Source organism: Palaemon carinicauda, chromosome 8 (genome assembly GCF_036898095.1).
Source record: "Palaemon carinicauda isolate YSFRI2023 chromosome 8, ASM3689809v2, whole genome shotgun sequence".
NCBI classification, from domain to species: domain Eukaryota; kingdom Metazoa; phylum Arthropoda; class Malacostraca; order Decapoda; family Palaemonidae; genus Palaemon; species Palaemon carinicauda.
In genome coordinates, this window is record NC_090732.1 from 21,611,280 (window position 1) to 21,636,534 (window position 25,255).

Sequence of the window (25,255 nt, forward strand, 5' to 3'; positions counted from 1 at the left end):
CTGGAACAACTATACTCAGCTTCGAGCTTTTCCTCAGAGAGTTTACGCCTCAACTGAAAAGGAGTACAATTTAACCATAAAAGAAACCCTTTCTGGTATAACTCAGGAACATAAATGGTGTTCTACCCTTAAATCTGCACTCTTTGGTGTAGATACAACAGTTCCTCCTTTACTTAAACCAGATGGCTCAGTCACTCACTGTCCAAAGGAAAAGGCAACCCTTTTGGCTGATATTTTTTACAGTAAACAGAGTAATGAAAAACTTGAACTTCCTCATTCCTGTTTTCCTGAGGCTAAACTAACTAGTTTAGCTTTTCGATCTTGTGAGATTAAAGCTCTGTTGATCTACCTTGATGCCTATGGAGGTGTAGACCCAAATGGCATTTTTCCATTGTTTTTTACAAAGGCAGCAGATTTCTTAGCTCCAAAGTTATCTGTTATTTTGGGCAAGTTAGCAAGAAGAGGAGCTTTTAGCACTTGTTGGAGAATTGGTAATGTTACTCCTCTATGTAAATGTGTTTGTGGTAGCTCAAGTCCCACTGATTACCGCCCAATTTCCATAACTCCTATGTTATCTAAAGTTTTTGAACGTCTTCTGGCAAAACGTCTAATAGGTTTGCTGAAGGTAATCATTTACTCCCTAGTTTGCAATTTGGTTTTCGTAAAGGCCTTGGAGCATATGGTGCCCTTCTTACAATCTCCAAGGCTGTACAGAAATCCCTTGATTGTGGTCAGGAAGTTCATATGATTGGCCTTGATTTTAGTGCTGACTTTGACCTGTTAATCATGAGGCCCTTGTTTTCAAACTGAAACAGTTGGGAGTGGGTGGGTCGTTTCTTAGCATTATTATTGATTTTTTAAGTAATAGATCTCAGAGTTGTTGTTGATGGGCACCATAGTGAGTATAGGAATGTGATATCCGGTGTTCCACATGGTAGTGTTCTTGGCCCATTACTTTTCATACTATATACACATGACATGTGGTTTGGCCTAGAAAACAAGCTTGTTGCATATGCAGATGAAGCTACTCTCTTTGCATCAATTTGATCCCCTGAATGTAGATCTGGGGTTGGTGAATCCCTAAATAGAGATTTAGCTAAAATTAGTGCATGGTGCAAATTATGGGGTATGAAGTTGAATCCTAACAAAACTCAAAGTATGATTATAAGTAGGTGAAGGACGGTGGCTCCTCAACATCCAGATCTCAGTATTAACAATGTTTCTTTAATTTTATGACTTTTAAAATTTTAGGTGTGACTCTCGACAGCAAATTTACTTTTGAGAAACACATAAGGTCTGTCTTCTTCAATTGCAAAAAAGTTGGCTTATTGAAAAAGTCTTACAAGGTTTTCGGTGATCAATCTATTCTGAAGAAGTGTTTTAATTCTTTCATTCTACCTTGTTTTGAGTATTGTTCTCCTGTCTGGTGTTCAGCTGCTGATTCTCATCTTAATTTGTTGGACAGAAACTTAGGGTCTATTAAATTTCTTATTCCTAATCTAGATATTAATCTTTGGCACCGTCGTTCAATTAGTTCGTTATGCATGTTGCATAACATCTTTCATAACTCTGACCATCCTTTACATTCAGATCTCCCAGGACAATTCTATCCTGTTCGTAATACTAGGCAGGCAGTTAAATCTAATAGCCAGGCCTTTTATATCATGAGGCTCAATACTAAACAGTATTCTAGAACTTTTATTCCAGCTGTTACCAAGTTGTGGAATGATCTTCCTAATCGGGTGGTTGAATCAGTAGAACTTCAAAAGTTCAAAGTTGGAGCAAATGTTTTTATGTTGACCAGGCTGACATGAGTCTTTTTATTGTTTGTATATGACATATCTTTTTTTGACGTTGTTAATAGTTTATATAGGACATATCTGTTTTGACGCTGTTTCTGTTTTTAGAAAGATATATTGTTAATTTATTCTCATCATTTATTTATTTCCTTATTTCCTTTCCTCACAGGGCTATTTTTCCCTGTTGGAGCCCTTAGGCTTATAGCATCTTGCTTTTCCAACTAGGGTTGTAGCTTGGCTAGTAATAATAATAATAATAATAATAATAATAATAATACTGCCCTAACTGCTTAAACCATTCGGTCATCAATCCTGAGACCATATGTAGTTATACCTTTATTACTTAGATGGTAAACCATGTGCATTAAACCACAAAGTGTTTCATTTTTCAATCTAGTCCTCTGTGAGGTTTTTGTCAGATTAAATTTACAAAAAATCTCTCCACACTAGCATTAGAAAATGGCTAAGATAACAATACAGTGATAACAACCCTTAAATTTGGAAAGCATGGAAGGTTTGCAGCATTTTTCTTGTTTAATACAATACCCCAGCACTGTAAACATGGTAACTGACCATTCAACTCCTCACTGAAACAATGGGATCTCCACTCTTCATCTGTCTTGTTTCTATCTGCATATTTATACAGCTGTGATATAGCATCAAAGACAGATGCCAGTGATTTAGGCTCAAGATTAGCAGCATTCATTAGATTCAAACACTGAACTATTGCGTGAATAGGCTCACTAAGGGAGAATCTATTTTGAATCTGCTTTACAGATTCAATTAGAAAATTCAAACTACTTTCATAAAATATTTTTATATCATGGGCACTGCTTTTTTTTGTTTTAACTCTCTCATTGTCTCCATAGCCTCCCATTGTTCCAGTAATCGTTTGACGCAGTTTTCCAAGGAAAGCCATCTGGTCTGCCCTGGAGCTAAAATTTTGTTAGGAGCTGCACCTACAAAATTCTAAAATTCTTTTAATCTTGTTGCTTTGAACTTAAACTGAAATGTGTTTGGAAAGCCACCAACATGTGCTTCTCGTCGGACTCGGTCGGAGAGAGAAGCCTTTGTCTTTAGAACAGCCCCTCTTTACCTTTTTTTTACAATAATATTTTCTTGTTCATGAACTAAGAAAAATGAAAAAAAAAAAAAATAGGAATTTTTCATATTCATCGAGAGAGAATCTTTTAACACCCTAGAAAATAAACAATTAACCCTATAGACATCCAAATTCCCCTAGATTTTGGCCTTTTTAGGATTCCCCTAGGCTCAACCCTAAACACCACCTGATTCCCCTAAAATGGGGTATTTTCCCCTAAAGTGGAAACACTAAGGTCGAGGGAGATTACCTAGCTTCACCTTTCCAGACAGGTGAGGAGCTTGTTGCGCACGGTACTTCATTGGGGGTGCCATATCGGGACTTCAGGACAGGGCAATGTATTGCTGCAAGGAGTGCAGAGGAGGCAGGATTTTGTACTAAATACTCAGAGAAATCTTGCTGCTCTGAGGGAGTTTGTATACAATAACCCTACCTATTCTGGCTTGCTAAAAATTAGTTAGTCTAAATGATTAATTAGCAATGGGCTGGTGCGATGAGCATACATCTTAAAATTAGCAAACCTTAATTGGTATTGAGAAATATAAGATGGATTAATTCAGCAGTATTGAAATTTATATCAAATTTCAGTTTAGGAATTTAATCTCGACACATGTAGTTAAGGGAAGAACCAACATACGCCGGGGTTACTAAGGCCCTCTGTTGTGCGTATCTACGCTGTGACGTCACGAGCATGGTGTGCCCCGCTGTCAACAAGTTTTAGTCTAGAATAGTCCTTCCTATGTTTCGTTAAAGAAAACTAAATGTGGGAGAGGACGTTTAAGGGGTAGCTATAGTATTAGTAAAAGAGTTGAAAATACGAATGAAAGAAGTGAAGAAAATTCTTCATAGTATATTTCGTACTTTTTAAATTAAATAAATAATTAATAAATAAATAGATCGAATAGTGTAAATAAAAGTATAAATGATTATTATAAATATTGAGAGATGCCGCGAATTAAAGTACTAGTAGAGTTGTACGGTCGTAAATAATCGATTGTTACCGTTTAGCTCTCCCGAAAAACTAGTTCAATAGTGTGCGGTAGGGAGGAAAAGTTAAAATGGGGAGAGTATTTTTCCTTCAGAGTTAGTAGTACTAAAACCTCCGCCAGACAAACAGTGCGCTTTCTAAGTTTTAAGTGATTTAAAGTACAAGAAGGAACCAACTTCTACAATTCCAAGGAACCACCAATTTGGAAAGTGCAAAGTCACTAAGTATATTTTCTATTTTTGTTAACATGTAATTGTGAATAGAAACTGTGCGTCTTTGAAACCTTAGCTCAAACAGGTTGGTTCTTTAAGGTTTGTTCTTAAATAGGTTCCTTTTATTAATTACGGTATATTTTCTTAAGTTGTTCTAGAAACAGAACAGAAATATACATCTGCATCAGTAATGAACTCTATAGAAAGAATTAATACGTAAAAACTAAACATTGTAAATAGACACGGAGGGGGAAGTGTAAACTGTAATTTTTGTGAAATCAGGGAAGAAGATTAATCTATTTTTTTTTTACAGATATATAGAAAAGATTGAGCTACAACAACCTTATGAAGACTTGCAGCCTTTCAGCCTCGCCCATAAAACAGCATGAATAAAGAGAAGCTCAAATCGCTAGGTTATCAGAGGCGCCGTTGTAAAGCCTCAAAGCCTCGCCCATGAACCTGACCTTGTTTATCTGGGTCATGTATCTACATTTAGTACACCAGTGTATTTCACAGAACAAGGTTTCCCTCCGTAAGTTGCAAATATTTCGTGTACAATTCTATCATTTTTGATTAGTCTGTTGATTTAAATTGTCAGACTGCTGAATAATTAATTATGGTTATCCTTTAACGTTTAAAGTAACGCCATGGGAATGACATTCCTAGATGTAAACAAACAACTAATGACATGTACAGTCGCACGCCCCCTAATCATATTTGCGACCATTTCCCGAAATATAGTCGATATTCTCCGACTCCTAGCAGAAATTATAGGTATGTTAATGGGGTTAATTTGGCAAGTAATTTTAGATGATGAATTTGTATCCTAGCTATTTTTAGACTACCGAAGTCTGTGGTAGGTTTGTCGTATAATTAGCATAACTTAGACTGTATTATTATACTTTATCACAGGGTAATGTAACCTAGGGAAAAAACTCCTTTTGGTTTCATTGTATATTATTACATACTATTGTAACCTAGGGAAAAACTACTGTTTCTTATAGAAAAAATTACGCTCTCTTCGAAAATGACACTCGTTCCCGTCGCAAATTAATAGTTTCAGAAATAAATATACATCTATATCCTCCAATAATGGGGGACCCCCAGTGGGAACTCGGGGTTTTGGGTGGGGAAAACATACTGGGGAATCGATATATAAACGTAAAACAAGCCTTTTCTTCTCTATACATTACCTTCTTGAAATTATAATAACTGGAGGAAAATACAAAACAGTATATCTGGATAAACTTTGGAGGCGCCGTTACAAAGATTGTGTCATGAAAAAATACAGTAACCAGTGCTGCCAACGTCGATGTAGATCAAATGTTATTTTGTGACCTGTCATACTACTAGGCTAGGTTAGGTGGGTTTGTTAGGTTCTGTGCCCTTTTTGTACATTTTATATATTGAGTAAAACTTATATGGAGAAATTATTTACATTATGGAAATATCTATCATTACTATCTTTAGTAATGTCAACGGGCCGTTGGTAACTGTGTACCATACGTCAACGTTGGTAACACTGTGTATTATTGGTAACGTTGCTAATGTTATCGTTCGTTCGTAAGAGAAGTGACACCGTGCATCTTAAAGTTATCCGAATTGGTTGATCTGTTTGTTTCCCATTGAAATGAACATCAAATTCGCTTAATTCACGTTATTTACTATAGAAAAACAATTATATTTCGTTTCCCCAGTATGTTTTCCCCACCCAAAACCCCGAGTTCCCACTGGGGGTCCCCCATTATCGTAGGATATAGATGTATATATATTTCTGAAACTATTTATTTGCGACGGAAACGAGTGTCATTTTTGAAGATATCGTAATTTTTTCTGTAAGAAACAGTAGTTTTTTTCCTAGGTTACATTAGGATGTAATAATATACAAAATTACCCTACTTTTTTTCAAATAGAAAAAGTACTAGTTGGTTGGGACAGGCGTAAACAGCCTTATTACTTGTCAAATCTTTTCTCTATGGGGAAAATGTTGTTTAGCATTGTCTAACATACAATATTATAAAGCTAGTTTTATGATTTATGAAATATTATGATTTAGTGTTACCTTGACAGAAGTGAAACCAGTTGGGGAGCAAATATAGAGTTTATATTTAGGGAGGTTTTGTATATTAGCAGCCAGTTCCTTCTGCATGCCTTAGAAGTGGACACCAACTAACGTAAACTTCCCCCCTTAACCTAACCTATAAGCTGTGTCCTTACCTACATACTACTTACCTAATGGGTGGGCCGTTAACACCCCCTTGCGAACCCCCTTACTCTGCCTTTTTCTTAGTTGGCTGTCATCTTACGTACTGGTGGCCGCTATCATACATACAACTCCGTGGTAGTCTTAAGGTGATCTAAGGACATGGCAATCAAAGGGGGTGGTTGTCGGGGACCATGTCCCCTCTGGTAGGTATGTCTCTTAGGTTAGGTGGGAAACCTTAGCTTAACCCTTTTACCCCCAAAGGACGTACTGGTACGTTTCACAAAAGCCATCCCTTTACCCCCATGGACGTACCGGTACGTCCTTGCAAAAAAATGCTATAAAAATTAGTTTTTCATATTTTTTGATAATTTTTTGAGAAAATTCAGGCATTTTCCAAGAGAATGAGACCAACCTGACCTCTCTATGACAAAAATTAAGGCTGTTAGAGCAATTTAAATAAAATATACTGCAAAATGTGCTTGGAAAAAAATAACCCCCTGGGGGTTAAGGGTGGGAAATTTCCAAATACCCCGGGGGTAAAAGGGTTAAGTGGTGTTCTTGTGTTTGTTTCCCTTCTAAAATTCCTTTTTTCAGTCATAACTTCAAATTTTTTAGCGTTTAAAATTTGAAAAAGAAAACTTTTTTCCTCCTAATTATTTGCATCAGAACAGTTCAGAGTACCTATATGCACAATGAACACTTCATATTTTCTTCATTGAGAATATTGTGCTTTAGTAAATATTTACCACATTTTAATTACTGATGTGGTCTGTCCCAACTTACTACAAAGCCTTTACTATACTGTAGACTATTGGTGTACATTGGCTTTACAATTCATCTTGATGTGACATAGAGCCTTTGTAGAACGACAAGCAAAGTTTTACTGTACAGTCAGATCTCAGTCTTCTTGGGTTCTGTCTCTACGGTTTTATTATATGCTATTCAGACATTCAAATATATAGATAAATTTTTGAGTTTTCATGGTTAGAACTGCTGCATGCAGCCCTTTTTTTACAAACTGCCTACGCTTCTTGTCACCTGGCACTTACTTTGTTTCCCTCCCCGCACAACGCTGCAATGAAAAAACATAGCTAACACCCTTTGCATAGAAATAATGATAATAAAAATTATAAAAGGAGTTCATACATTATGTTTAAGTTATATTTAATGTGTAATATAAAATGCTTGATGAAAAACATAAATTTGCATTAGTTATGTACAAGAAAATATTCTCTTTCTCACATGTTTTATAAAAAGATGGTTTTAAAATGAATTTTGCTATTTAGTTATCATATACCTGAATGATTTTTTATTAGACAAATTGTTATTTCAGTAAAGAATGATAGAATTAAAATTTATATAGAATTTACAGTAATTGGTAACGTCCTTATTTAATAACAAAAAAATTAAATATTTTTTAAAAAGAAAGCTTGTATCTTGTAAAGATGATTAACCTCAGAGTTCTCTAGGGTTATTCTTCTTCACAAGCTGAGGCATGGGATTCTTTGTGTTTACAAGGTAGTTCTGTCCTACAAGGTAAATATGCATGGAAGTGCCAGAAATATAAGCATTTTCAAATTATTCCTAAAGATGTTTTTTTTTTTTTTTGCATTCCAAACTTTCGTTGCAGAAGCAGGAGAAGCTATTTTCTTTTGGTGTAAACAAACAAATGTAACTCGCTGAATTTTCTGAATCTTATAAGAGTAACTGAGTGATATCAAAAATTTCTGTCGTGAGATGTTTTCAAAATACTTTGTAAACAATTTAATCAATTTAGGTGGAGTAGGTATAATAGTATAGATTTATGAGCCTTGCTACTCCCACAAACCAAAATTTAACAGAGGACGGGCACTAAACAAACCACTATGGGTCTTTACGTGATTTTTGCAGTTATCACTGACCCATACAAATTAAACTAGTTATGAATTACATGTTTTGACTTAGTTACATTTTTAGGAATAAATTTTCTGTACTGTACATTACTGTACTCTAGGTTTTAAAAGTTGACAGTAGGTTTAGGGATTGGTCTGTAGGTTTTTGTAATGGTATAGGGCTGTTACAATTAATAGTTAAGAAAAACAATGGTTTATAATTGTACTGGTACTGTTGGAGATGCTTCTCATAGCCTAGATGGGTGTGGAACAATCCTTACCCAAATGGTTAAGATGGGGATAGACTTTTTGAAAGGTAACTTGTCCACCACTGTCCTCCCGCCTCAGTAATGAATAGTAGTAATGCACAGGGTTTAGTCACGAGTAACTCTAAAAGGAAAATAGAGTTCTTAGAAGAACTAACCCAAATTGAAAAAATAGATATATTAAATATAAGTGAAACATGGTATTCCCAAGAGACTGGCAGTGATGACCAGATAAAGGGTTTCCAAACTTATAGATCAGACAGAAAAAATAGGAATCAAGGGGGAACCGCAATATATGGAAGAGACATAAATCAAGGAAAAGTATGTGAAAAATACAGCAACACAGAATGTGAATTGATTGCGGTAGAATTTGAATTTGAAAAACTAATGAATATTGTAGTTTACAGACCCCCAAACACTGAGGAGTTTGACATAATAATAGAAAAAATAGATGATATATGTAGAAACCATAAAGACTGGAATATACTCCTATCCGGAGATTTTAACTTTCCTTTCGTGGATTGGAAAGAATGGATAGAAGAAAGTGGTTGTATGTATACATATAAAAAAGATAGTAATAGTAGCGCAGAAGATAAGAGGCAATTTGAAAAGCTTCAAGATATGCTATTAGAACATAATATGCAACAAATAAACCACATTCCAACAAGAAAGGAAAATGTCCTAGATCTAGTATTTGTGAATGAGGTGAATTATGTTAAAGAAATAATAGTGTATAACACGGGAATTTCAGACCACAATGTCATAGAATTGATAGTTCATTCCAAAGCAAGTGATCACAGAATTAATAAAAGCACAAAACTTTGGGAAGGATATGGAAAATATAACTTTTACAGTAAGAATATAAAATGGTCAGAAATAAATGAAGAACTGAATAAAGAATGGAAAAATGTATTTATAAGTGATAATATACAGGTAAATACGGATATACTGTACAAAATACTGGAGAAAATTGTTGAAAAATATGTACCGAAAAAAAACAATAAACAAAAGACGTGCATACCAAGAGACAGAAGGATCTTATTTCAGAAAATTAAAAAGTGGAAGAAAAATCTTGCAAAAGAAAAAAATGTGTGGAAAATGAGGGAAATAAAATGTAAGATAGAAAATGCAGAACAAAAGATTATACAGTCGAAAGAAGATGAAAAAAGGTACTTAGAAGAAAGGACACTTCAAAATATAAAAAGAAACCCCAAAGTACTTTACTCCTATGCAAAAAAGATGAATAAAAGGAGAATAGAAATAGGCCCTCTAAGAATTGAAGGACGGCTAACGAATGAAAAAAAGGAAATATGCAACATATTAGCAGAAAAATATAAGAGTGAGTTCACGCCAAGAATTGCGAATTGCGAATGAGAATAATGAAACAGAAATGAGAGAAGAAAATGTTGAATAACTAACGGATATAGATATTAATGAAGCAGATATTGTCACGGCTATAAACGAAATTAAAAATGGATCGGCAGCCGACCAGATGGAGTTCCAGCGATTTTGTTAAAAAAAAACTGCTAACACTATCGCGAAGCCACTTGCAATACTGCTAAGACAGAGTATAGATATGAGCGAGATATATGTTAAACATAAATTAGCTTATATAACCCCTATCTTCAAAAGTGGATCAAGACTAGAGGCAAGCAATTATAGACCTGTTAGTCTAACATCACATATTATGAAAGTGTATGAGAGGGTAATAAAAAAGAAAATAATGAACCATTTGGTCAAAAATAATTTGTTTAATATGGGTCAACACGGTTTCGTACCTGGAAAAAGTACACAGACCCAACTGATAGCTCACTATGAAAACATATACAATAATATGATAAATGAAAAAGACACAGATGTGATCTATCTAGATTTTGCAAAAGCCTTTGACAAGGTAGACCATAACATATTGGAGAAAAAAATGAGAAAGCATAATATTGTGGGAAAGATAGGAAAATGGGTAAAAGAATTCCTGCAAAACAGAAAACAGATAGTGGTTGCAAATGACGAGAAATCAGATGAAGCCCAGGTAATATCTGGTGTGCCCCAAGGTACGGTATTAGCTGCACTGCTATTTGTTATTATGATCTCAGACATAGACTGTGATGTTGAAAACTCCGTAGTGAGAAGTTTCGCCGATGACACAAGAATAAGTAGAGAAATTACTTGTGATGAAGATAGGAACTCACTACAAAGAGATCTAAACAAAATATATGAATGGGCGGAGATAAATAGGATGGTATTTAACTCCGATAAATTCGAATCAATAAATTATGGAAACAGAGAAGGAATGGTGTATGCATACAAGGGACCTAATAATGAGACAATCACAAACAAGGAAGCAATTAAAGACCTTGGTGTAATTTTAAATAGGAATATGTTATGCAACGACCAAATAGCAACACTGTTGGCTAAATGTAAAGCAAAAATGGGAATGTTATTCAGACACTTTAAAACAAGAAAAGCTGAACACATGATTATGCTTTACAAAACTTATGTGCGTAGTACACTCTAGTACTGCAATGTGATATGGTACCCACACTACCAAAAGGATATTGCGCAAATAGAGAGTGTACAAAGGTCCTATACTGCTAGAATAGAAGAAGTTAAGGACCTTGATTACTGGGAAAGACTGCAATTTTTAAAACTATACAGTCTAGAAAGGAGAAGAGAACGCTACATGATAATACAAGCATGGAAGCAAATAGAAGGAATTGCTGAAAACATCATGGAGCTTAAAGTATCAGAAAGAGCAAGCCGAGGTAGATTAATAGTACCAAAAAGCATTCCAGGTAAACTGAGAAAGGCGCACAGGACATTAATCCACTACGCACCAGCATCGATAATGCAGCGACTATTTAATGTGCTGCCAGCTCATCTAAGAAACATATCAGGAGTGAGCGTAGATGCGTTTAAAAATCAGCTCGATAAATACCTAAGATGCATCCCAGACCATCCAAGACTGGAAGATGCAAAATACACCGGAAGATGCATTAGCAACTCTCTGGTGGATATACGAGGTGCCTCACACTGAGGGACCTGGGGGAACCCAAACAAAAAATAAGGCAATAAGGTAAGGTGGTTGACAACAATGAACTTCGAGAAGATTCATTGCAATTAATATAAATTTTAGTTTGAAATTAATTACTGTACAGGGTATTTCAACACACTATAACTCAATAGTGTTTCCCTCCTTCCTTGCCACCCATAATGGGGGAAAAAGTTTATTTGAGTTCTTGATACATACCCAGTTGAGAATGAGAGATAAAGAACATGAGCGGCTATGTTTTTATCAGGTAGCCTCATATGGCTGGGAAGTGCTACACAGGCCAGTGTAATACACTGTGTATAAATTTTTTACTTTATAATAATGGGTTGAGGCTGTTGCCTTCTTAGGAGGAACAGCTATGAACTTCAGCAAGGAATGAAATACTTTTGATAAAAAATTTATTTTGTTTTACCCTTGAATGCATTTTGTCTTTGAATTAATTTACAAAATATACTGATTAGCAGGAGCTGTAACTGTAAGGAGTCGTCTACAAGTATGGCATCTCACTTCAGTCGTATTAAAGAAAAAGCAGCCCGTGTTTTAAGGTCTCCTGACAAGAAAAAAGAATTCCCAAAACCTGATGTTGAAGATGGTAAAAGTCCTCCCAAATCTCCAGAAGATGAAGTTCCTAAGGAAAAAGAGAAGAAAAGAGACCATCGGTCTAAGTTCCCTCCCTCCAAAGAACAAATGGAGAGATGGACATCATCCATAAGTTGCTTATTAAAGGTACAATTTTCATGTTCTAATGATGAAATGTAAATATACGCGAGATAAAAAATCTTGGAAGTTTACTTTATTGTTTTCTGTTTGGGTTACTACTTGCTCCAATTATACAGTATTCATGGAGCTCTCCTGATGTTCAGATTTCTTTATTCTTGAAACTTTATTATACAGTACTGTACAATATTGTCGTTACCCTTAAAAGATTTTCCGTTTTCCTCCTTTCAAGTACAGTACAGTATTTCCTTCAAGTGGAATAAGGAATTTGACTAATTAGTTTAAGAAGTAAATCATCAGTGCAAAATGAAATAATTACTGAAGTAATTTTGGTATAAGTTGCATATAGGTGACACAAAATTGACGCAATATTTTTTTTTTTTTTCTAATTTGCACACATCGTGAAACAGGTCCCAGATACAGTGAGTGTGACAGTTTTTCAACCATAAAACATATTTGTTCCTACACTAGATACAAACCCTCATTCTTTACTTTAAGAGATATTCTAGCGCGAGCTGGAAAATACGGCAGAAAACCTTAACAAGGTCGTTAACGACCGGGCCGGTAGTTATCCACCTGTTAGGGGTGGGGGACTGCCGGTTGGTAGCTACTGAATACCTTCAGTCGAATTCTAGCCGTCGCAGTGGTAACACCGCTGCTCCTGCTTGTGTTTGACTAGCAGACTAGCCTTTCTTTAGTGTGTTTTTGATTACCTTTTTCTTTTTCTTTTCTTTATTAGATGTGATGTCCTCTAATATGAGGAAGTGTTCCGGGATTCCCCCGAAATCTTGTGGCACATTCATGTCACCACCGGAGGTGGATCCTCATTCCCTATGCCCTTCGTGCAGAGGTCATAAGTGTTCTGAAGGCTCCCCCTGCCAAGTATGTTGAGAATGGTCGCCCTCTCAGTGGGATAAGTTCGTGAAGAGGAAGAAGAAGAAATCCAAGAAGGATTCGTTACCTCCAGGTTCGCCGTTGAAAGGCCTCTTCTTTGGCCTCTCGATCTCTCCCTTCAGACTCTTCCTTGCCTCCTTCCTCCGCGGGGAAGTCAAGGAAGAGTGGCACCTTTGACTTAACCCCCATTCCCCCTGGTCAGGCGGATCACGTTGCCCATCCTAGTGACACAAATTTTTCCACCATCGGGTATAACTCTATTACCGCTTCTATTCCAGATCATGTACGAGCGGTATGGCCTGCCCTTGGACTTTCTGGTTCTCCTTCGGTGGAAGTATGGAACCAGTTCCTTGCGGTCACAGTTTTACCTCAGGTCTCTTATGTTTTGGAACCATCGGGAGTTCCGGACCTCGCCTCCATCCCGTCAACCCAGTCGGCGGCCGCTGAAGTGTCGGCAGATGTAGTAACTTCAGCTCCCGCGGCGCCTACTTCGCTCCTCTCTTGCGCTTTTACGAAACCACAACGTCGCGAGCGCGATCATCGCTATACCTCCCCCTCCCCCTCCTCCTCCTCCTCATCGTCTTCGTCCTCCTCGGAGGCTAGGAGTGAGAGAGTGAAGAGGAAAAGGAGAGCTCGCTCTCCTTCGCCCAGACGTCCTCGTCGGAGAGAGAGGCGACATAGGAAGACGTCATTGTTCTCGCTCTTCCCCGCCTTCTATCTCTAAACGAAATGTCTCGCTGAGACGATAAGCGCTCTCTTCATAAAAATAAGAAGAGTACATCCTCGCGTCATCGTTCTGCCTCGCGATCGTCTTCCTCTCGCGAGGGATCATCTAGGCACTGTAAGAAGAAGAGCTCATGATACGTTCTCGCTCTTCGTCACGAGAGAGTTCTCCTAAGCGTAATAAGCGCTCCCGTTGGAGCGATTTTTCATCTAATTGCGCCCGGAGGGTGGACAAGGAAAGAGAGCACTCTGAGCGCGATCCCTCTCCTTCACATATTAACTTGAGTAGCTCAGATCGCTCTAGGGAAGGGAGAAAGAGCACCTCTTTTCGCCTTCGCTTCATATCAACAGAGAGAGAGCGCTCCTGTCCTTCAACCTCTCGATTGCGCAAGTCTCCGGACATATCCACGCGGGGTCATTCACCTCGCTCTCGTGTTTCAGACAGAACAGCTCCGGTTCCCGTACTTCCTAACGAGTTACGGAATATGAGCTTCACGAGAACCTCGGAAGAAGACGCAGGGGTTCAACCCTTCTTCTCCTCGGTTGAGAACAGAGGAAAAAGGCCAGACCGCCGATCAATGCAACCTCTTACTGAGACAGCACCATTAATTCGGTCGCCTACGCCTAGACCATAGTTTTTCAGGCAAGATCAGGCGCACGCGACGCCATTAGCCAGCGCTCAGCCTTCCCTTGGAATAACGGCAATGGAGTATTCTACTTCGCCGTTACCTACAGACACTCTGGCTTCTATCACCCTCCCTCACGAGTAATTAGTGGGACCGAAAGATTCCTCGGAAGAACAGACATCAAAGGTTTTAGAGTCCTCCTATCTGAGGGCTCTAAGAACAATGTGTAATATCTCAGGCCCCGGGGCCTATCACCTCGACATACTGACGCTTCAGCTTTAGACAGACTGTGTCGTTCTCCACCAAACCCTAAGACCTGAATCGAACTTCCCTGGTCTATTCACACTGCAAGCCGTCTGAGGAAGGTCTCGCAGGCGGTCTCAGGGGAAACGGGTTCCTTGAAGTCTCAAGGATCCCATAAACTTCTGCAATTTCCATTTTCGAGGCAAAAGCATTTTTACAAGGTCAGAGACGCCAACCCTTCTCCTCTGACCTTGGATCCCCTCACAGCAAGGCTCACACCTGGCTGCTCTGCTGAGAGACTCTCTTCTCTTCCAGTCTCCTTCACCGCCACAGAAGCCTCGGCAATGGAAGCAGCGTCAATGTCCCTTCTGGAGGCATTATCCTGGTTTGACACGTGGTCAGGCACAGTCGGCTACCTAGGGAGTCGCAAAGACCTATCAAACCAAAACTCCACGCAGTCCCTGCAGAAAGTCCTAGCTGCTGGGGCCAAAACAATGGACTTCCTAACTGCTACGACTGCAACCATGTGGGGCAACTGGATTTTCAAAAGGAGGGAATCAGTAGTTTCCAGACTTCATAGGAGCATCGGTAAGACCGAGAAGTCAGATTTGAGGAACTCGGATCTTCTGCAACCTCTCCTCTTTTCTAAACAGTCAGTTTCCTGTTCCTTAGATACTTGGAGGAAAGAGACGCAGGACACCGCGATGCAAAAGGCTGCTTCCCTTCGCAGAATGCAACAGCAGCCAACTCCACAACCCAAAACCACAACCGCAACTCCACTCCCAGCCAAGAGCCTCAGCCGCCCCTCTTTTATAGCCAAACCCATGGGGAGAGGAAAGTCGGCTCCTCCTAAGGCTAAAGGCAGAGGGAGGAACCCTAAACAGAAATAGGGTCACGGCTCCCCCTCACAGTGCGTAGGGTGGTGCCTGCAGGGGAGTTGGAGGAGGTGGAAGGCTATGGGGGCCATTCAATGGACCATCAAGGTGCTTCGTTGGGGGTACCGCATCCCCTTCATACTCTCTCCTCCTCTTCAGATTCCTCACACGATCTCGTCCTCCCAGATCCCTCGGGATCCAGGGAAACAGCAACCCCTAGCTCGGGAGATCCAGAGCATGCTTCTAAAAGGCGCCATTCAAGAGGTCTCCAACGCCTCCCCGGGGTTTTTCAATCACCTCTTTCTGGTAGAGAAAGCCTCGGGAGGTTGGAGACCAGTAATCGATCTCTCGACCTTGAACCAGTTTGTGAAGCAAACTCCATTCAAAATGAAGACAGCAGCCTCCGTGACCCAAGCGGTGCGTCCAGGAGACTTTATGGCATCTGTTGACTTGAAAGATGCATATTTCCAAGTGCCGATCCATCGCGCATCTCGGAAATTCCTGCGCTTTCTGGTTCAGGGTCGAGTCTTCGAGTTCAGAGTCCTATTCTTGGGCCTCTCGACCGCCCCACAGGTCTTTACGAAGGTTTTCGAACTCTTATCTTCGTGGGCTCACAAACACGGAATACATCTGCTAAGATACCTGGACGATTGGCTACTCCTGGCCTCGTCCAGGGAGCTAGCTTTGGATCACCTGAGAAGACTTCTAGACCTTTGCAAGGACCTGGCGATCCTTGTAAACGCAGAGAAGTCTTGCTTGACTCCAACCCAAGTCTTAAACTATCTGGGTATGTCCATCAACACCCAGGTAGGGAGGGTGTTCCCTTTGGAAGACAGACTTCGGAGACTGGATCAATCCATCACCCATCTCTTGTCTCCACACTACCGCCTACAGCCAAGTCGTGGCAGTGTCTTCTGGGCCATCTTTCCTCCCTGGAAAAACTAGTTCCAGGCGGAAGATCGAGAATTAGAAGTCTCCAGTGGCATCTGAAGACTCAAAAAATCTATTCCCCATGCTTGTCAGAGAAGGTTCCAGCTCTGGTGTTACAAGATCTTCATTGGTGGTCAACCAGAGAGAATACCCAAAAGGGCATTCCCCTCCAAAGCCCCAGTCCGAAGTTAAAGCTCTTTTCGGACGTATTGCTACGGGGCTGGGGTTCCCACCTAGGTCCGAAATTAGCATCAGGAGTTTGGTCTCCGATAGAGCAAACTCTCCACATAAATCACATGGAATTATTAGCAGCCTGGAAAGGCCTAAAATTCTTTGTAAAAGATCTACAAGGACGAGAGGTGGTACTGATGAGCGACAACTCCACAACCGTCTCGTACATCAACAAACAAGGGGGTACTCTGGCAAGAGACCTCTATCTGCTAGCGGCCCAGATTTGCCAGTGGGCAGAAGGTCACAACATATCTCTCGCAGCCAGGTTTATTCCGGGCCGGAGAAACATCGTGGCCGATCAACTGAGCAGGCATCACCAAGTGTCGAGTGGCAAATGGTCTTTGGATCCTCGAGTAGCGAAGACATTAATAGCTTTGTGGGGTCTCCCCACAATAGACCTGTTCGCCACTTCTCTGAATGCGAAACTTCCCCGCTATGGGTCCCCAGTTCCAGACCATCAGGCAGCGATCCAGGACGCCCTTCAACATTTCTGGGACAACCTGGACGCATATGCCTTTCCACCCTTTTGCCTGCTCAGAAGGGGGATCAACAAACTCAGGACTTCCTGGAACTGCAAGGTAACTCTAATAGCTCCAGAATGGCCAAACTGAGAGTGTTACGCAGACCTTCTTTACCTGCTGGTTCAAGTTCCAAGGTTTCTGCCTCCAGAACCCCTTCTGTTGACGCAGCCACACAGTGGTATCCCCCATAGGAGAATCCACTTCCTGAAGGTTCACGCCTGGAGGCTATCCCATCTCTTCTCAGAAGCAGAGGCTTTTCAGGGAAGGTGGCTGAGCACATGTCCAGGCACCTGCGCCAATCTTCCACAAACCTCTACCAAGCAAGGTGGAGAGTGTTTGAAGCTTGGTGTAGAGGGCGAGGCGTGTCTCCACTAGATCCCTCTCTTCCATTAGTGGCAGACTTCCTTGTGTACCTCAGGGAGGAGAAACTCCTCTCAGTCTCGGCAATTAAAGGCTATCGTTTAGCCTTAAGCCTCGTCTGTAGACTGAGAGGGGTTGACCTTTCCACCTCAGAAGATATCACCTTGTTGATTCGAGGTTTTGAGAGATCTTGCCCCCCCCAGTTGAGATTAGACCACTACCTTGGGACGGTTCCCTGGTCTTACGTTCCTTGAAGGGACCACCATATGAGCCCTTAAATAGGATCTCTGACTACTTCCTAACCCTACTTCCTAACCCTTAAGACCATGTTCCTAGTAGCTCTGGACTCTGCAAAAAGGGTTGGTGAACTTCATGGTCTATCCTACGAAGTCACCCATTCTAGAAGATGGGGGGAAGTCTTGCTCAACTTCGTGCCAGGCTTTGTGGCCAAAACTCAGAATCCTTCATCGGCCGATGAGAGGTTTAGAGAATTTCAATTTTCCAGCCTCAGTAGGGTAACACAGGATACTGACCAATTGCTACTGTGCCCAGTGAGGGCGCTAAGGAAATACCTGAAGCCCACCAGACCTTTCAGACCACACGCCTCCGTTATCTCTTCCTCAGTACCAACAAGGTAAAGAATAGAATCTCTTGCAACACCACCTCTTTCTGGCTCAAGAAAGTTATTGCGAGAGCCATTCACGGAGACCCAGAGGCAGCTCAACCCAAAGCCCATCAAGTTAGGGGAGTGGCTGCCTCACTGGCATTTAAGAAGAATATTTCAGTCTCCCAAGTATTAAGAGCTGGAGTCTGGAAACGCCAATCTACATTCACCACTCGCTATTTAACCGATGTGACCCATAGGTCTCTAAACACCTTTTCTATAGGGCCTATTGTGGCAGGTCAACAGGTGCTGTAGCTACCTTATGCCCTTTCAGGGGACAGTAACCATTGGTCGAGGATTCTGTGTTACACTAGGTTTTAGAAGGACATCCATCTATCTTCTGCAACTTCCTTCTTCCTCCCATCTGGGTATCCTAGTCTGTAACCAGTTTCAGCTGGACTCGCCAATGGAAATAAGGTATGAAACTCATCTGACTCCTCTCACAGGGTATAAGTTATACTCTTAGTCACGAGGGTTCCCCTTTTCAAGGTCAGGGGAATCCTAAGTATGAAAGGGTCCAAGTCGTATGTTCCCGACCCTCTTCATCCTGAAACATTTGTTTCCACGTAATTACAAACTTTCAGTCTTGCTAAGATTATGGGGATCTACAAAGAAAATTAATGGGAGATTTTTTCATCAAAAGAGTCTAGTTTGAGCACTATCTTCCCTAGGAATAGGGAACTCCTTGTCCACCCTGACCTCAAGACTAAGTCTCCTATAGTAAAGAATGAGGGTTTGTATCTAGTGTAGGAACAAATGACAAACTTATAACAGAGTTTGTATTTTTCCTAACATACAAACCCGAATTCTTTACACAAATCCTCCCTCCGTCACCGCCCCATAAAAATAGTCCTAGCTAGAATCCGATTGAAGGTATTCAGTAACTACCGACCGGCAGTCCCCCACCCCTAACAGGTGGATAACTACCGGCCCGGTCGTTAACGACCTTGTTAAGGTTTTCTGCCGTATTTTCCAGCTCGCGCTAGAAACTCTACTATAGTAAAGAATTCGGGTTTGTATATTAGGAAAAATACAAACTCTGTTATAAGTTTGTCATTTTTAGTGACTAATGTTTTTAAACTAGAGAGATATTTATGGTTTGGTAAGAAAAGTTTTTTTTACATTTGATTGGACTGAAAATTTCTGTTTTTAATATACATTACTGTAATGTTTTTAAGAAACAGGTTTTATGTATAAGATTTAATTTTCTATTTATCACATTTTATTTCAATTTGTTTGTTTTTATCCACTATATTTACTATATCTTTGATTTTATTTACTTATTAACTTTAATATAATTATTTTTTTCTTCCTGAAATTAATCGGGCCAGCTTTGTATGAATTGAGCTTGACTCATTGGGCTGGTTAATCTCATCCTTTTCAGTAATAATAATAACCAGAGAGGTACTGATTCTCAGGAATTCCTTGCTGAAGGGGTCTTCTTTGTTCCCCTTAGATGAAGAAGAAAAATTGACAGTTGATAAATGGAGAAAATCTAATCATGATTTGCTTCGCCATTGAGTGGTGTCCTTTAGGAAGCCACAGCCTTCCACCCTCAAGTAACTGTACTAGGCCATCTCCTCTGTCTAGACAAGCTCCCAGACCAGCTTTGAGACTGGAGATGAATAGAACCTCAGAACCACTCCCTGTTTGTCTCGAAAGCCCTGCGATTCTGGTCAAGCATTTTGCCAACGAAGGGACAGCACCTGAATTACTGAGGAAGAGGTAAGTGAGGCCTTCGATCACGCTAGGGCCGGCAATTCCTCCACTCAACCACCTCCAGTGGGAGAAAGTCATGCAGATGAAGGGTTGAGGTTGCAGTTCCACAGGGCAGAGCATTGGATGGTGGACATACATCGAATTAGATGCCACCTCCTGTTCGCCAGTTCTTCCCCTTTCCTCATTCCAGCTCTGATGACAAGATCTTGCTATCACCCAGGAGGGGAGAAAGACCTAGCCTTTCAGTCAAAGGGGTAGGATGCTGCTAAAGGGCACTCTTGAAGAAGTCAACGATGAGTCTGTGGGCTTAAAAAGACCTCAGTGGACTGGAGACTAGTAATAGATCTCTCATCCCTGAACGAGTGTATCCACCAGACTAATTTCAGAAGGAAAACACCCACCACAGTCAGACACTCCCTAAGGAAGAACAACTCTCTTAACAAGAGAATGTCTTGAAGAAGTCATTGTGCTTCAACCGAGAATATTGTATCCCTGTTGAAGCACTAAGATGGGCAAAAGGGCTCTTGAACTTGGGGAAATTGCTCCCCAAGTTTTAATCTAAATTTCTGTCTCATCTATTTCTGCTTCCTAATATCACTTTGACCTCCTAATTTTATAAACTTTTTGTTTTGCTGTCCTAACTCTATAAGTACGATTTCCTTTACCCTTATATTATATATATGTATATATATGTGTACTGTAGTGTAAATATTTTTTTTTTTTTTGTATCATTTGTTATTATTTTTTAATGGCATGGATATTTCCACATTTTTTATTACTGCCTGCTTAGATTAATGGGAGAAGGGATCACAGTTGGGAGATATTTGCATTCAAAGCTATATGTGATCTCAGCCATCCCAAAGATGGTTTGGACCTTTTTTGGCGGAACTATTTTCAAGGGTTGGGTCACCGAAATCTGGGGGAGGATCTAATCCTTGAGGTAGGATTCCCAGCTTCTGGCCAGAAGCCCATCATTACAGATATGGGGATGTTTATTCCATATTTTCTTGGTCTCGGTTCCAACAGGCGTGGGTTTAGCTTACACCTGTGCCTCTATATCTGTTTTGGTGCTGTCCCATAGGTAGGGTATGGTATGGAGTGGACCATATGGGAAATACCCCTATACTCTTGGTGTGCCGATAGTGGAGAATGCAAATTTCCTTTCCAACATATGATCCTTTCTTAATATTCTCAAGCAGGTAAACCAACCAAACAATCAAGCGCCCCCTCAAAAAAAACTCCACCCTCGACTGTGGACCCTTTGAAAAATGACACCCCATCCCCTGGATATGCTGATTCCCCCCCCCCTCCCCAGCACTGTTAACAATCTTTGGCAATTCTCCTAAAAAAAAATTTGTAGAACTAGGCTCTAAAAAGGACCATCCTTCAAATATTAAATCAAGTAATTTGGGAAACACAGGGAAACTGAGAATCCTGCATGTTACCCTAATTGCATTAGAAACTGATTATGATGTGCTTTGTAAAGCATTTCAATGTTATGGTTTGATCAAAGAAATTTGAATGATCCTTAAAAATGACTAATGGGAGTCTAGAATATCCTTTAATGATGATAATGAAACTTTTCATGCAATCTGCAATTTAATGAATCTTAAAATTAATAATTTGAACATCAAGGGTCTGTGTGATGGGGTCCCCAAAGATTTGTATGTATGCAAACCTGCAGACTGGATTGATTCAAATGTAAATGCAGTTATCCCCTCCCCCAAAGAAAGACAAAACCACAAATTTGGCTAATTGCTCAGTTTAAAAGGGGTACAGGAAATTATTTTAAGATATGCAAATTTCTTCAGAAGAAAGTAGGTACCATTGCACCTTGAGATGTAACTTGATTTGGAAAGAACAGTTTCCTCATAGATGCCAAATCACACCTACAATCTGTTATATTATCTAATTTGAAGACAGATAATGATGATATAGAGTTGGATGTCAAACCCCCATCTAAACTTCAGTTATGGAAGGGGAGTAGTTTTCAATAGACACTTATAAGAGTTTGCGGAAGAGGAGATAGAGTACTGGCCATGTGTCCTTTAATGGTATGGAAAGTGCATAAAGTCCCTGGAACATCAATGATCATCCTTACTCTCCAGGATGCTGATGTGCCTTTCCCCATTGACATAGAAAATGAACTAATTAAAGTTCGACCTTTTAAGCAAAAACAACGGCAAGGTTTTAATTGTTTTAGATTTTGGCATCCTTCTAGAGTTTTCAAAAATTAAAATATGTATACCACTTGCTTCAAATTTTACCATGGAGAATGTACAATTGAGGCTAGGTCTTTAAATTGCAATTTGAATCATAAATCTACTGATTGGAACTGCCAGCTGTAAAAGTTAGAAGGAGCTACCCCCAATAAATCCAGTATTGAACATGTAAGTGTGGGGCAGGCCAAGAGACTATTGAATAAATCAACCAGCTATGCCAAGGCATTGAAAACAGAAAGGAAAAAAATTTGCAGGAGACATCCAACCCACCTATTACTGCCTGTAGTTCCCCTAAAATAAATACACCATCTTTTGATAACATGCTGCATGTTAGGGCAAGAATATCGCCTCCTAAGGCTTTGCCCACCTCTATTAAACCATTGTCCCTGAATACTAGATAGTAGATCTTTGCCTGATTTGATGGAGGTTAAACAGAGTTGTCAGGTGCACCTGTAATGGGAAAGATACCAAAACCTGATAAATCACCACCTCTTTATCGGAAAAGGGAGAGACTTCCATCTCTGTCATCCCCTTCCATTAAAAACACCTTGTCTGTTGATATTTCAGATCAAGAAGAAAACTTAAATCAATCAAAAATTCAACTTGAGGTCCACCAACCCCCTCAATAATTAGGTCAAAAGAACATGAAAAAGGCAAATGTAAAACCTAACTTATCAAGACCCTCTCTTAAGAAGCCTACAGGAAATAATGTTAAATTAAAAACTGCCATGGAGAAGACCTCATCCAAGATGTAATCCAGAAAATAAACCTTAGCTTTTTCCTTCATTTTGCAATGGAATTGTCAGTTCTTATGGGCCAAATATGAAGAACTTGAGCTCCTAATTCATGAGCATTCCTCCCATAATTGTATGTCTATAGCAGAGCAAGCTTGATGATGATACTCCTTGTCTCCGTGAATATATTAGTTTTAGGACACTATATTATCAATGAGCTGGGAGCCATGGCAGAAGTCTTATATACGTTCATTGAGATTTTCCCCAAATATCTTAATCTATTGGTACACCTCTGCAGGCAGTTATTGTACAAATAGATATTAGAAGAAAATACACAATTTGCGCTCTTTACTTGCCTTCAAATGATATTTTGTATGATAATTTAGTAGAGATGATTCAACAACTACCTCAACCTTTTCTCTTACTGGAAGATTTTAATGGTAAACATCCTTTATGGGGCGATGTTTTAGCAAATGTGAGGGGTAATATATCATATCATATATATTATCAGTAGTGAAGAATGAAGATGTAGGACACCTTAATACAGGAGAGCCAATGCACTGTCATGTCCAGACAGGTACCAGGTTATACATTGACCTTTCAATTGCAAGCTCTAACTGCCTTCTTGATTTTGATTGAAGAGCATTAGATGATTGACATACTAGTAATCATGCACCAATCATTATCATTATAAACACCAACAATAATCCACCTTTACAGAGATTCCCACGATGGAACCTTGACAAGACAGACTGGAATAGAGATTGAAGAGAATGTAGAACAGTGAAAGCATTGATGATGCCATAGACTTACTGAATGGAACTCTCCACAGGGTTATGGAAACAGTGACCAGTCTCCTGGTGGTCTTCAGAATTAACTATATTGCACAAAGCCTCAAGAAAATCTTGACTTAATTGCGTAGTTGCCGTACAGAGAAAAATTTGATAGTATACAAAAAATGTAGAGTACAGTTCCGGCGTGCCATGAAAGAAGCTAGGCGCTTGTCTTGGATATCTTTTGTTTCCTCAATCAACAATGGAACGCCACCATTTTCTGTATGGAGGAAAGTGAAAAAGATAGCAGGTAAATATACCCCCAACCCACCACCAGTGTTGAAGGTGAATGGTCAGTATGCGAGTGAAGCAACTGAGGTTAGCAATGTCTTGGCTGATAATTTCTCCGATGTATCGTGCAAATGTGGAACAGCTCCTGGTTACCAGTATAGAAGCATTGAAGAACAGAATGTGCTAAATTTTGCAAAAAGGAGGAATTTTACAATGTTCCTTTTACTCAAAGAGAATTTGATTCTGCATTTGCTACTTGCAATGATACAGCCCCAGGACCCAATGGAATTCCATATGCAATGATTAAACATGTACCTGTTAATACTGTACTTAGTTATTTATTTTAATCATTATTAACAGAATATGGCATGATCATAGTTATCCAAGTGTTTGGGAGCTAGCCATTATTTAAGCCTTTTTAAAATCCAGTAAGTATAAATTTGTAACGTACTGTAACTGGAATACAAACCTATGCTATTTATTTAGGGGTATTACTTTCGGCGCAGCTGAAATGACGAGCCATTAGAATTTAGTGAGGGTTAACTACCCACACCGCTAGTTAGCGAGGCTTGGGGGTGGTAGCTTGCTACCGCTCCCACTCACACACCTGTGATTTAGCTCACTTTGCTTTTGGCTTGGATGGTGTACGGACGTTGCCGTTCCTGATCCTTCGCCCTTATTGGACTGCCATTAATTCTGTTTTTTGCTTTTTCTTTGTGTTAGTGATTGTGTGTGTTGACTTCTGCAATCATGCACACCTGCCCTGGACTCATTGAGCCGGCCCTGCCGAACCTATATGTCGGCGGTGGAGACGGACTGCCACACCCTTTGTCCCGCATGCAGAGGTCAACGGTGTGATTTCAATAACAGGTGTAGTGGGAGAGGTTTGGGCGACGGTGGAAGAAGAAATCTAAGCGGGATATTTCTCCTTCGAAGGTTCCTTTGAAGGGGAAAAACCCAAGGCTGCTTCTTCCGTCTCCCGACCTTCCTCCGAAGCTCCTACTCATTCGGTCTCTTCCGAGAGACCGTCGAGTAGTAGCGTAGATCCATTTAATATTGGCCAACCCTGGTCCTCGAGAGATTGGGTTGCTTCCCCTAGTGAAGCGGCCCCACCTCTTTCTCCCCCCCCCCCCCCCCCCCGGGTGAGGCCTTGTCAATGTCTTCTGTATTACAGGTTTGGTCGTCCTTGGGGCTTCCGGGTCTGCCCTCCAAGGACTCCTTGCTTCAGCTCATCCTCCG

General features: G+C 40.1%; 1 protein-coding gene across 11 annotated transcripts in view; it reads left to right on the forward strand.

Annotated features, from left to right (window-relative positions):
* LOC137645688 (regulator of G-protein signaling rgs-2-like) overlaps positions 1-25,255 on the forward strand; it is a 167,869-nt gene that overhangs the window by 102,885 nt on the left and 39,729 nt on the right. For 2 of the 11 annotated variants that reach the window (XM_068378542.1, XM_068378543.1), the window contains exons 2-3: positions 4,415-4,633; positions 11,955-12,219. In XM_068378542.1, the coding sequence (XP_068234643.1) occupies positions 11,989-12,219 (231 nt within the window). In that variant the 5' untranslated portion in view covers positions 4,415-4,633; positions 11,955-11,988. Of the gene's footprint in view, positions 1-4,414; positions 4,634-4,669; positions 4,876-11,954; positions 12,220-25,255 lie in introns of those variants that run through there. The other 9 variants (XM_068378545.1, XM_068378540.1, XM_068378538.1 and 6 more) reach the window with 8 other exon arrangements.